Genomic DNA, 13,688 nt, shown 5'->3' with positions numbered 1-13,688 from the left:
CCCTGACAGACAGCAGCATGGATGCTCAAGCAATACATTATTTAGGCACATGGCCTTCAACCCACTCAAAGGGCTTTAAGCACAAATCTGACCCCCAAAATCATGTTTGCAACCCCAAAGTCACAATTCATGAACTCTTAAAAAGTACATATTTCTGATTGATTTTATTTGCCTTCAGATATCACACCATCGGTATTTTTTCAAGGTTTTTCTTTGCCATCACACCACACTTTTTCTCCCAACCTTTTTTTTTTTTTTTTTTTTTTTGTTTTTTTAAGTAGAGAAAGTTGAGATCCAGATTTTAAAAAACCCAAGAAGTGTAATTTGGAGAAAGCCACCAGCTGTGAGAAGACCCATGCTTGCATTGCTGGCTTGGCTGTGGGATGGCAGGACAGGTCTTGGGAGGACAGGGCTGGTCTGAAAACTCCCAGCATTGTTTTGTTTCTTTTTTTTTTTTTTTTTTGGAAGAATGTGGAGGATCACACATTGCTTGTATAACTGATGAGGAAGAGTGCTTAAAACTTGGGAGCTTGAGTGTGTGTGCCAGAAGTGTTGGGTTTTATGGGAGATTAGACACTGCTTGACACAGCAGGTCCTCTTGCCAGATCCCTGGCGCACAGACAATTAAATGAGCCAAATAACCACATCTATCTCAGCATGCCCATGCATGTGCAAACAATTACTCTGTGGGACTGTTATTAAAGAAAATTAAATTTTAAGTCTGTACCAGTCCAGGAAATCTTAAGGGAGACTAATTTTCTAGGAACCATCTAGTGGGCACAGCCTGGGTAGCCCTGGAAAGGTTTATAAATCTGGTCTTAAAGTCCCTAATCCTGTTTATCTGCTACTGTTCTTATTTTAAAAACCCAGAACTTCTGACAAATTTAGGAATTCAAAGCCCCGGGGACTTGTGTAAGCCCTTTGGACTTGCAAGAACTCAGGCATTTGTTTCCAGTCAAGGCTGGTTTTGGTCACGTGGGGTTTCATCACTAGTTAAATTCTGAGCTGAAATAAGATGGATTTCTTGCTCTGCCTTAGCAGCAAGTTCACTTTTTACCATTCTACATGAAATTTGCTCATCTGCTTTCGAGGAGATAAAGACTGAAAAAACCTTGCAAATAAAACAAGCCACCCTTTTGGCCTCTAAAATAAACTGATATTGGGCTTTGCCTGGCTGCTGCTTGGAATGTTGATAAAGGCAGTGAGATTGGGTGCTGTGGTCTTGCTGTGTCTTGCTGTGGTCAGATGTGTGGTGTCATAGAGCTGGGGTTGCCCTGGAGTATCTGGGAGAACTCCTGAGTGGAGCTGGTGCACATTTGGACATCTCAGTGGGAACTGGCACACAAAGAGGAAGGACAGGGAGGGAGAGTCAAGGATTCTGGAGATGTCTTCACAGCCTTGGCAGTCTGACAAAGTCATCAAAAGGACATTTGCTGTCAGCTGCAGAATCACCGCTCAAAAATGCTTGAAAAAAACATGAGTGTCTGCAGAAGAGAGAGAAATATACACAAATGTGTTTGTGTCTTTAGTTAGGGATTGTGACTGCACAGGGATTGGGTAGGAGGAGGATGAGGAGGATGAATGATGAGGATGATGAAACAGGGACAGCACCAAACTGGAATTTGAGTGTCTTAGTCCCAGCTCTTCTGCTCAGACCAAAGGGTGACTTTCAACAAGCCCTTCTGGGTTGGCAGGTCTTTACTTCTCCATCGCCTGATAACAAAACCGATCTCTCTGCAGATCTTTTGAGATCTGCTGCTGCAAAGAGCCGTACAAGTGCAATATACCTTTCTTCCTTTATGTGATAAATGCTCCTTCAGAGTCCCCTCAGACTGCTCAGATGATTCCCACTCCTAATGGGGACAGCTGGCTCGTTGATGTAAGAGGCCATCCATCAGGATGACCCACTGAAAGGTTTCTACTGTGGCTCCAGTTGTAGCTGCCAAAAGAAGCACTCCAGAAGTGCCTTTGAAATATTGTGTTTTTAAGTGGATAAGGAGGGATTGGAATGTCCTCATCCAGCCTTTATTATTTGGCTGCTTTTGAATGATCCTTTTCAAAAAGAGGTTGGGCAGCTATGGGGAAAGAAAAAAAAAAAGAGAATAACAGGGCTTAATGCTCCTTTATGCATTTTATAGATTTAATATAAAAATAGTTATAACAAAAACACAAATCCCATGGTCTGCCTTCCTATTTGCACAGGCTATAATGAGTTGACATTTGAATAAGCCTGGAAAATTGTATTTAATAACTCCTCAGAGGCCCTAGAGTGGGAAAACATATTATTGCAGCCTGATTTGGAAGTTATTGTTTTTTAAGGACATTTTCAGAGTTGCACACCTCTTTGAGGCTGCAATTCCGCATCTTCTGAGCAACTGAGGCTTAAATTCCTCACTCATGATCCCTGTGTGACTGTGTGCACTGTCCCATATTTTAAAGCTCCTGGAGACTGTCAAGGACAGGAAACTGCTCCTAATGTTTTGCTTCACATTTGTTTTCAAGGGTGAAAAAATGCAGTTTAAATTCACTGATCTCTCATTTCTCCTCACATCTCTAAATGCCCTGTAAGGTAGAGGGGATGGACCAGGAGAAACACACACTGGAGTAGGAAGCAGGAGTCCTTCAGGGGAGAATCAGCTCCATGCTGGTGAAGAAGCAGAGGTTTCTGCAGTTTGCTATGGCTTATTACTCACCTTGCTTCAGCAGGGAGCTTGCTGGAAGAACCTCTGCCTTGGTTAACACTCTGTTCACATGTGCCTTCTTGGATATTAATTTTTAAAAGCCAGCCTGTAACCTTTGTGAGGTTACCAAGGGGACTAGGTGACATCTCCTGTCATACTGATGGGTAGCACCTGGCTCTGGTGTTTCTTTGTGCTCTGTCAAGCCAGCAGCTGAGCTTATGTCTAGTGCTAGGTTTTTGAACCTGTTTCCAAAGGGAAGAGAGGGTTCTACTGACCAGTTTGACTCCATCTCCCCTTTAACTCAGCATCCAAGTTCAGTCTGACCTGGCAGAAGTGCGGGGTATCTCTCAAAGGAATGATGCTCCTAGATGCCTCAGAAAAGTCTGTGGCTGTGTAAAAGATGTACCCAAAGCAGTGCCACAGGCAGTGTGAAACAAAGGTGGCAGTGCTGTGTATGTGCCATTTGACATCCAGATCTCACAGACCTGCACATGCATTTGTTGTTCAGAAAAATACTCAGGAAATGGGTACAGACAGAGATTCACACAGGGGACAGGGAGAAGGATGAACTGTGATTATTTAGGCAGGAGGCGTGAGACTACATAACAAAATTCATAGGAAGACAGCCTTTATTAGCTCCATTGTCTAATGAACAACATGAATTTAGAAAATACATCCCTCAGCTTCAACTGAAGCTCCTCAGGACTGAGATATTTTGAAGAACAGGTTGCTTATTTTAAGATACAAAATGTAGTTTTAAAGCTCATATTTCAAGTATCCACACATGAAAAAAAATCTATGAAGGGCCTATGTATAAGAAGAAGGAACCCACTTGTACAAAGCAATAACTTCCATGAAGAAAAAAATGGCTTAGACTCAGCTATAAAATTCTCCTTTTGCCTGTCTGCAGGGGAATTATTGAAATGCCAGTTGTGGGGTTGATCCCTCTGACAGAGAGAGGAACTGCATATGGATTTTGGTAGGAATATTAGCACTGCATGACAAAGCAGCAGTTATTGACAGCACACGAGGCTGAGTGTGACGAAGCCCTGGCTTGTCTGATGCCAGAGCCTGTCAATTAACAAACGAGTCACAGCACCCAGATCTGGAGGATGGACACACTCTGATGGCCTGGAGCAGGAAGTCACAGCACTGACTAACACAGACGTGTGTCTATAGGAGGTGAGTGTTGCTGCTTTGGGGTGACAAAGAGCTGTGTGTATTTGCAAACATTCATTATGTACATACTGCGCTGAGTTCTGGGGGATTAAAATTTCATTAGCTCTCGCAGCGCTCCTGGATGGTAATCCCAGGATGGCGGTTCTAGGATGGCAAGCACAAAGATCTGCAGATGAGGTTATGCACAGGCCTTATTTCTTCCAAGTGGAGAGCAGTTTATGTGCTTAAATAAAACTGAAGCAGAGAGCTGACACACTCATTTCTGCATTTCTAGTTAGTATCTGAATGGTGAAGTGTTCCTAAAATGCTGTCTCGTCTCTGTGCATTTGCAGAAATCTGGTTTAGCACTGAAATATCCATCTCTACCTACTCACAGGGTGCATTTTAGACTTCTTTTAAACATCCTTTTCTCTGTATCTACATGGGAAATGAGATGGCAATGACTATTCCTATCCTCTTTCCATGGGGGAAACATCCCAAAATGCCAAGCTGTGACCTCTTCTAATTGCCTCCCACACCAGCTTTCCCACTTCCCAAAGTGGAGGCAGGAGCTGGCTGGGTGGGGGGTGGTTTTTGCTCCTCTTTCCTTCCCTCTGAGCCCCCCACCCCAGGCAGGCAGATACTCAGCTTTGCCTGTCAGTGTCTAATGGGACCAGGCGAGGATTTGGGCTCCCTGCATGGCAAACCAAGCCGCTCTGAGGGATCACTGATGGGGGCTGCCCTTCCCCTGCCCAGGAGCCCCCACAGGAAGCAAAAGCCCACAGTTTGCAAACTCTGCTTCAGAAAATGGAGAAATGCTTTTGAGGAAATATTGGCTTGGCACCCTCAGCTTTTTTGGCACAATGCCTGGAATAGGGAAGAAGCAGTGAAACTGTCCTGTGGGGGAGAGGAAGGTGCTCTGAAAACCAAGGTGGATTCATACTCCTTTGTGGATCTCTGGATCAGGGGAAAAGCATCGTCTTTTCAGGGGCTTCTAGAGACAGTTTTGCTTCAGGACAGAAACACATTTGTAGGTACCAACATCAGACAGAAATATGAAATTGAAATGGTCCATTCTTCCCCTCCTCCCTGAGACTTCAGGAACATCTCTCTTTGCAGGGGTTGTGCATTTGTATATAATTATTTCTTTTTCTGTATATTGATCCTTTTCTCCTTCCCTTGAATGCACCGTAATTATACTTCCCTTTGGCGAGCGTGAGGAGTGAACTGTCACTGCTGCACAATGGCTCAACTGTATCAACCCAGGAAAGAAAGAGGCCCTGTTTTGGGGGAGGGCTGACAATTGCAGGTTCTGATTCATACCTGTGGAACTGCTACTCTGTAATCAAGCACTGATTAGTCACCACCAGCCAATTACCAAACCCAGTTTCCCAAAGCAATTTGTCTTATCGGGAAATTTATAAATCCTGGTTAACTGTACAGGGAGAACTTCAGTGGGCTGGGAGCAGGCAGAGAGCAAGTGCATCCTCCTGGGTGCCATTGTGGTCACACTGGTGCTGGCAGGGAGGTGAGCTGGTTGCCCTGAACCAGGTGGGCAAGAGCAGCCTCTCTTGACAGAGAAGTGTCAGCTCTGCTACTTTTATGCATCTTCCCCTATGGGATGAGTGTGTTTTCTGAGATCATAGTGACAAACAGCAACGATGAGCCCTCTCTGTGTGCTGGGATCTTCCCCAAGAGTTTTGCAGGCTGGAGTTGTGCACAGATCTGCACAAGGGGTATCTCATTGCCCTGACAACTCCCTGTCCCCTGCAGTGGGACCACCCTCCCTTTCTCCAGGTGGGCTTTCTGCAGGGTTCACCATCTCAGAGAAACCCCAGACACCACGGCTGTAAGGAAAGCTGCTGCCTGCTGCGAGGTTATTCTTGCCCAAGTAGAAATGAGCTGTGTTTGCTGCAAGCACTCTTACACTGGTGTAACTGTGAAGGAGCAGCAGCTGCTGTTTTAACCATACCAGCAAGTGTGGAGTGCCAGAGTATTTCTGCACAGATGAACCAGCAGTCTTCTTTCCTGCCAAGGCTACACCAGTTTGAAGATCAGTGCAAAAGCAGCTGCTGAAGTTGGTGTTTACAGACCAGCAGGGCCAGAAGGAGGAGAGGAGCCTGGATGGGGCACAGGGTGATAGGGGCTGTCCCTGTGTTCTTGGGAAGTCTGGAGAAGGGAATCCCCAGGTGAGCCTCAGCTTTTGTGTGGCAGGGGATGGGACTACACAAAGAAGATGCAAAGGGACACTAAGTCTCTGATGTAGGAGATCATCCCTCCTCTCCAGATGGGATGGGTGGAAGCCCCTGGAGCTGGCTGGCTGCCCTCATTCTGCTGGAGCATACCTTGGGTAAAACCACACTTTTTGCCCTTAAACACTTGTTTATTTTTCTGTGCAGGTCCTTCTCTTGCTGCTGTGTCTAGAGAGCCTACCCAGGCTGGTAGGGGCAAGTTTCCTGCACCCCCTTGGTTTCCAAACTTGTGTCCAGTGCCAGCTGAGTCTGACAGTCTGAATTCAAATCTGAAGCACACCAGGAAAAATGAGACATGTCAGACAATCTATGCAAATCCACCAGACAAAGTGCTGGGAAAAAGACAGGGGCCCTCATTAAAAAAAAGCACTAGCTGTGTCTGCCTCTCCTTTGTTAATCTTATTGACATACAGTGACATTCACAATTTCCACCTGTTTTTTTTCCACTTTGCAACAGAAAACAAAAACTAAAGTAATTTATTTTCTCATGCCTTACATCATGTAATCACCTCTGTCCCTGACGCCCCCAGCCCCAAGGCACTGTTTCACTGAAGTATTTGTTGCTCCATACTAATCCACTAAACCTGAATTTCCTATATTTTCATACCACATGGAGAAGGCTCAGTTTAGCTCTTGTACATTTTAGGTGTCTATCAAGATAAAACTTGGACTGCAAGGAGTCTCTGGCATGCTCAGCCATACTGAACGTGCAGTGACACAAGCATTTCCTCTCTTTACTCTGTCTCTGAATAAATCACTTCAGTATTATTAATTTTACATAAAGTTCCCCTGTGCATGTTCCAGAGACCTGCTAGAGCTCAGTAAATGCTTGGAAATAAGCCTTCATGGCTCTCAACCATGACCTACAATGTTCTCAATGTTCTCTCTTCCTTCATCAGCCCCGGTTTTGGCCACTTCACGTAGAGTGTTAAAAACTGGTTGTGTTAAAACCCCACAAAATGATGTCTTCATCCCACTACCCCGGCCTCTGTTGAGCAGAGATGAGAATTGCTTGGATGAATGCATGGAGAGTAAACATGTTGGAAACTACCATTTGAAGAAACTTCTATGAATTTATTTTTGCCCCAGAAGAGGCTACCTTTCAAGGGATTAAGAAGAGTGACATCATTCAACAAATGAAATGCCCTATTTTGGATGCCGTGAAGCATTTTGCAATAACTTCAAATGAAGTGGAGATTTTTTTGTGTGTGACTGGAAAAGCAAATGCAGTTTGTCCTCAGTTTCTTCATTTTCCCTCTTCTTTACTGCAGTAACTAGATTTAAAAAGAAATTATTTGCTTCTTACCCCTCTCATAGCCGTTCATGGGACTGTTTTACCTTTCTTTACATGGACTGTTTCTTCTTTAGGTTATTTAATGGCCTCCATGGGAGGCTAAATTCTCTGTAAATACCCTCTGTTCCTTCTTCCGCTTCTTCTTACTATGACACTGCACAATATTAATGAACATAGTCCATTGAAAGAATGAGTGCATGCAGCAAATAGTAAGCAAGAAAATTCTCTGTTAACCCTCACAGGAGAGTTATCTCAAACCTTTTGTCTGGGCTCATGCTGACTTAACCTGCCCACTTCTTCCTGTGAGGAGGTGGGAAACCCAACCTATGCTAGTAACACCTGGGAGCTGAGGGAAAAACAACCATCCCAGATTTTCCAGGCCTTCCCTTGTCCTGACAATTCATTTTTAAGAAGTTCTGTGTTTCAAATTAGATATTAGGGGGGAAAATTCACTTAAGGAGTGGTTAATAGGCATTGGAATAAATTTCCCAGGGAGTTGGTGGAGTCACTATGCCTGGAACTGCCCAAGAGCCATCTGGATGTGGAACTTGAGGACATAGTTTAGGGCTGATTATGGTGGTGCTGTGCTGATGGTGGGGCTGGATGATCTCGAAGGTGTCTCCCAACCCTGCTGATTCTCTGTGATGCTGTGACTTTCTGTCCCTCTGCATGGCCCCATCCTTCCATGGTGTCACCATGGTGTCACTGCTCAGCTTCCCATCCCCTGTAAATGTGCTGAGGGTGAGCTGGATCCACTGTCTGTGTCACTGGGGCAGCCAGGCAAGAGCCCCGGGGCCAAGGCAGAGCCCTGAGGGACACCCCTCGTCCCCGGCCTGCAGCCGGACATGGAGCCACTGCCCACAACTCCCTGGCTGCATCCACCTGGCCAGTGGCTCATGCCCCGAACAGCCCAGCCTCCAAAGCCTCCAAAAGGGCTCTGCAGGTGGAAGAGACCGTCCCAAGTTTCCCTCATCTGCCTCACGACCATCACAAGAACAGAGACTAAGACCCTGAAAACGCCTGGGGACTTTGTGCAGGGGTTCTGGCCTGGTTGCGGTGGGCTCTTGCTAAGTGATTGTTTGAAGGTGTGCTTGACCTGACACCGGCTTCTCAGAGCAACAGGTCACACCACAACAGTCAATAAATCTCACCAACTTTTGGCCAACTGCCCCTCGCTTTGAAATAGACCATAAAAGTGACTTTTCTAAGTTACTTTCTGAGAGAGGTCTCCTCATGGAAGAAGACACCGGCAACCCTGTCACATCCATTGGTAGCTACAACCCCCGCTTTTCTGTCTCTTTCCTTTGACTCTTTATCCCTCTCTCTCTCCCTCTCATCTATCACATAACCCATGATGCTGGCACTACAGTAAAGATGCATTATTGCTGTTGTGATTTAAACTGAAATCTCTTGGTGTCCTTTTTGCACTCTGAGATCAAACAAACTCCCACTTGTGCTAGCGGATGGTGACAGCAGGGTGAGGCTGGGGCTGTCGTGTGTGGGACCGTGTCCAAAGCCTCACAGGGGCCTGGGCACATCAGGGGCTCCAAGTGCCCAAGTCTGGGGCTGCTCGGTGCCAGTTCCAGTGGGGTCGGCTGTGGAAGGGATGTCGGGTGTGGCCCTTTGTGACACAGGCGCTGATGCAGGACATGATGGTGCCCAGAGGCCTTTGTGACATGGCAGAGCCCCGCCCTGCCAGAGGGGTATATAAGGGGCACAGAGGCCTGGGTGCCCGGTCCCAGAGAGCCGTTCTGTCAGGAGAGAGCAGCTCCCTGAGAGCCTCAGCAGCAGAGCACGATGGAGACGCGCGCGGAGGAGGCGAACCCCAACTCCCCCCCTGCCACGGAGCAGCCGGGCCTGTGCCTGAGGCCCCAGGTGACGGCCAGCCCCGGAGAGAGAGGGGACGGAGGGAGCTGGGATGGGGCTGGAGGCAGCGGCCTGGGGGCCAGGGCTGGGCTGGTGTCTCCTTCCCCCACAGCCGGGGCACAGAGCCAGGGCCCTGCCCCACACAGCCCCTGCTGCCCCCCCAGCCCCTATCCCCCCCCCAGCCCCTGCCCTGGGTGGCTGGAAGCCCTCTGGGAGCAGTGTGAGAGGGCAGTAGGGGGGACAGAGCTGCCAGGGCCACAGACTGTGGGGTGGGACTTGGCCAGGGAGGAGAGAGAGTGGGAACCCTACCTGGGCCAGGGCCTGCCCCAGTGGGAAAAGGAGAGTGCCCAAGAGCTGTCCCAATGGGAAGATGAGAAATACCAAGATCTGTCCCAACTGGAATTTGAGAGAGACCAAGGGCTGTCCCATGGGGAAGATGTGACATATCAGGAGCCTTCCCAAAAGCAAGATATGAATGTCTCAGAGCTCTACAAACAGGATGACAAAATAGACCAAGAGCTGTCAGAAGGTGAAATAGACCCAGAGCTGTACCACTGGGAATCTGCAAGACACCAAAAGCTATTCAAATTTCTGGACATGAGAATCCAAGAGCTGTCCCAGGAGGAAAACAACAGTGACAAGTTTCCCCAGTGGGAACACTCCATTGTCCAAGAGCTGTCTGAAGGAGAAATGAGACAATATCCAAAGGTGTCCCAAGAGAAAGGCGATAGTGACAAAAAGGAGTCACAGACAGACAGGGAATGCATCACCATCCACACCATCTGGGTCAACCCCAAGTACCCTCAGCTCCTGCAGGACCCCGACGCTGTTCCACAGAGCCAGGGCCCTGCCCCACACAGCCCCTGCTGCCCCCCAGAGCCCTCAGCTCCCCAGCCAGGAGCCCAGGCCCTCAGGGAGCCGCTGGCTCCCCCCAAGAAACGCCCGTCCCGCTTCAGGCGGGCGCTGCGGGCGCTGCGGGCGCTGCGGGCGCTGTTCCGCTGCCCCTGCCTGAGGCCACAGACGGACAATCAGTGCCCGCTGCCCGCGCCAGGCCGGGCCCCGCAGGTGGCGGCTGGCCCGGAGCCTGCCCCTGTCACACGGGCTGCCTTTGATGGCCAGGTGTCAGGGACATCAGGTCCTTGGCAGGAGAAGGGCCTGGCTGAGGCTTAGGCCTTGAGAGGCACCAGTGGTGTCAGAGCCACGGGCAGGGCCACAAAGCCTGGGGACAAGGAGCTCCTGCTCAGAGGGGACACCAAGGACACACGAGTGACAGCCACAAGGACGTTTGGCAGAACTTCCCAGATGAGGACAAAACTCATAAAGCCAACTCAGGAACTGTGCTGAAATCGGCTCCAGCTGGGGAAAAGGGACTTCTGGCATGGGGAGACGGCGACCACCAACTCCTGGCCCAGAGACCCCATAACCCAGCGAGAAAAAAGGACATTCTTCAAAAGAAAAGGAAGACTGAGCATAGAGAAAGAGTAGTTAGCACAAGAAGCAAAAGAATCTTTTATCCCATAGAATAAAATATTAAGAAATTCATGTTAGCTAATTATAAATTACTGTTAATAATATTAGCTAATAATAACCAAAACTATTACACTAATATTTAGTAAATAGCAAAAACATAATACTAATATAACATACAAATTAAATATTCCATGTAATTTAATATTTATAATATTTATATATAATATTTATTCATAAGAAATATATTTTACTACCATAATATACATCATATATATGATATAGAACATTATATATGGTATATATATGAATGTAATATCTAAGTATTTAGATATGATACTGTAAAAATATTACAATAATTTTAAAAGGAAATAATATGTGAAATTAGTAAGAGAACCACATAATTGTTAACCAATAAACATGAATGCCTTTGTTTGGTAAAATGTATAAATAGTGAAATGCTTTGATAGTCGCTGTGCTGGCTTTGTGGATTTGCCCCCCAGCACCTGTTTCTGTGCAGAACTGTAAATAAAAGAAATATCTGAACTCTGTGTTTGGATCGTCTTCTTGCACACGGGGTGAAAGAATCCATTTTGGGACAGCAGCTTTGCCATGGACACATTGATAAAAGTTGCTGCTTTTCCTGCCATGCTCGCCTGTGCCTGCCCCATCTCGGGAGCCAGACGGGCGCAGGCAAAGCAGCAGAGACCTGAAACTCGGCGGCTGCGCGGTCGCTGTGGCCAAGACAATCCCACGTCAGCCACGAGAGCCTCTCTGGGAACAAGCAACAAATCCCAGAGGGCTCCTCTCCGAGCTGCTCCCTGAGTCCCTGTACCGAGAAGTTGTTGTGCAGGTGTTTGGGGAATGTCCTGGGGCTGTTTGGACCAGCTGTGTGGTGTTCCCAGTGCACACCCGGCAAGCTGAATTCCCCCACAGGGACAAGGGTGGCTGATTTGGAGGTGAACCCTGGTTCCTTAAAGAATCATTTTTTGGTATTGACCTCCTGTCTGGGTGGCCAAGAGCAGCCTCCCACAGTGACACCTTCTCCTGTGGTTTGTCCCTCAGTCCTTCCCCAGAGTCTTTCAGGTGGCCTTGCCAACTGCAGCTCCAGACATTTCAGCCCCTCCAGTACATCCAAAGCTCAGGGCAGTGCCCTGCACACTCCCAGCCGTGCCCTGCACACCCCACACACGTCCTGCTTGCACAAGTGCTGGGTTCCTGTCGTGCCCCACAGACACTGCCCACTGTGATGCACAATATGCCCTGCCCTGTGCCCCACCATGGGGATGGATGTGACACCTGGGGACACCATTTCAGGGTCGTGATGGTGATGCTGTGGTGATGGTGATACTGGATGATCCTGCAGGTCTCTTCTTACCTTGAAGATTCCAGGATTCTGTGATTCCTAGCTTCCTCTTGTTTTTGAATAAAAATAATAGTACCTAACTGAAGGAGTAACAGAGATTGTCATGACTGATTAATATTTCAAAAGGACCTCATAAATCAATAATCTTTCCACTCTAGTATAATTCACCACCAATGCTCTCTTCCCTTGGTTGGCCTTTGAATTCCCTCACAGGCTCTCAGTTTGCAACAGAGATGTAATAGAGCAAACAAAAAAGGAAACCAAAAAGGAATATTAAATGACAGGGATGTCAAGTGGAAAAATTTAGTATCCATTTCCTACCCCATCAAACACCATTTTATTGATAAAAATCAATATTGGTATTTTTTATTTGCTGTTGTTTCATTGATATTTTGTTGATATCATATAAATATAGTGATAGGTATTATAACTTTGATAATATTTATTGTTCTAATGTTTCATTGTTTTAATAGTATATATGAGTCCTTTCTGAATGTCCACAACAGTGAGGGACAACAGGCACAAGACACATGAGGGAAAACTCCAGTGAGCTTTACATGAGAGTGATTCTGCACAAGGAAAGGCTGTTGGAAAAGGCTGGGAAATCTCCATCCTTGGAGACAGCCCCAAACAATGTCCTGAGCAACCCAATCTAAGTGAGAAGTTATCCTTGCTCTGAGCTGGGGATGGGACCAGATGACCTTCAGAGGTCCCTTCCAATTTAAGTTAGTCTTTGATGCTCAGCTCAAAATAAACAATTTTTGACATTAGCTATTCTGCCTTGGCTTTTCCCTGTCATCCAGCCCCAGAGGCAATGTGTTGCTCCGTGGGCTGTAGGGCAGCTTGGAAGAGCTCTCATTCCTGGAGAAGAATGAGGGCAGCAAGCTGAGGGAGACTTGGCAGGGTGCTTGAGGCTTTCATGATCTAATTGAAAGGAAGGTGAATTTTCTCTCACTTGACCCTGATTTAAATCCTCCACTCTCATGCTCTGAAGTTTACAACCTCTTCTCTCACTTCCAGCACAGAGTTTCACCTCCTTTAGAGCTAGAGCTGGTGTGACTCATCCTGGAGGACACTGCTGTGCCTGGTCCTTTGCCTGAGCTGTGGCCCTGCTGTGAGAAATCTGCCATAAGAGAAAGCTGGAAACAAACTTAACCTCATTTTGGATTGTCCGCAGCCATCTAGGAGAGGCGAGAATTTGGAATCCATTTTTATTTATTCACTTTAAAGTGAATTGTACTGCCTGCCCACAGAAGCACAGGGTGCAGCTGAGGAAGATGCTGCTTTTGTGCAAGAAGTGCTGCAAGGATTAAAGTGCTCCTAGGTACAATGTGTGAGGATGACTCAGGAGAACCTGGCTTCAAATGGGAGCTCTTCAAAGTGGCATCTGCCTTTTTTGGTGAGCCTCTCACAGGTCTCTCATTTAAACAGTGCAAAACCATAACGAAAGGCTGAACAGCTCTGATGTGTGAACTGAGGCTGCAAAGCAGGGCTCCCCACAGGTTTCTTTCTGCCCCAGCTGGATAAAATACTGCTGTCTGCCTTTCTTGGAGAATGGAGATGGTGCACATGGCTGCCCACCCTGGAGGTTTGCTGCTCCCACC

The 13,688-nt window shown here is 47.2% G+C and overlaps 1 protein-coding gene across 1 annotated transcript; it reads left to right on the top strand.

Moving 5' to 3' along the window:
* Nucleotides 1–248: 248 nt before the first annotated feature.
* On the top strand, nt 249–11,264 carry LOC147653898 (uncharacterized). Its single transcript, XM_086879611.1, has 2 exons — nt 249–6,028; nt 6,239–11,264. Exon 2 carries the CDS (start codon nt 9,183–9,185, stop codon nt 10,419–10,421), a length of 1,239 nt encoding a protein of 412 aa, XP_086735737.1. The 5' UTR covers nt 249–6,028; nt 6,239–9,182; the 3' UTR covers nt 10,422–11,264.
* The last annotated feature ends 2,424 nt before the right edge of the window (nt 11,265–13,688 follow it).

Source organism: Cyanistes caeruleus, chromosome 3 (genome assembly GCF_971803275.1).
Source record: "Cyanistes caeruleus chromosome 3, bCyaCae1.hap1.1, whole genome shotgun sequence".
Lineage (NCBI taxonomy): Eukaryota > Metazoa > Chordata > Aves > Passeriformes > Paridae > Cyanistes > Cyanistes caeruleus.
Note: the sequence above shows the minus strand (reverse complement) of the source record. Positions and strands in the feature narration are given on the sequence as shown.

What these genes read in the sequence shown, in the direction of transcription:
- LOC147653898 (XM_086879611.1), top strand. Translation starts at nt 9,183, where the DNA reads ATGGAGACGCGCGCGGAGGAGGCGAACCCCAACTCCCCCCCTGCCACG.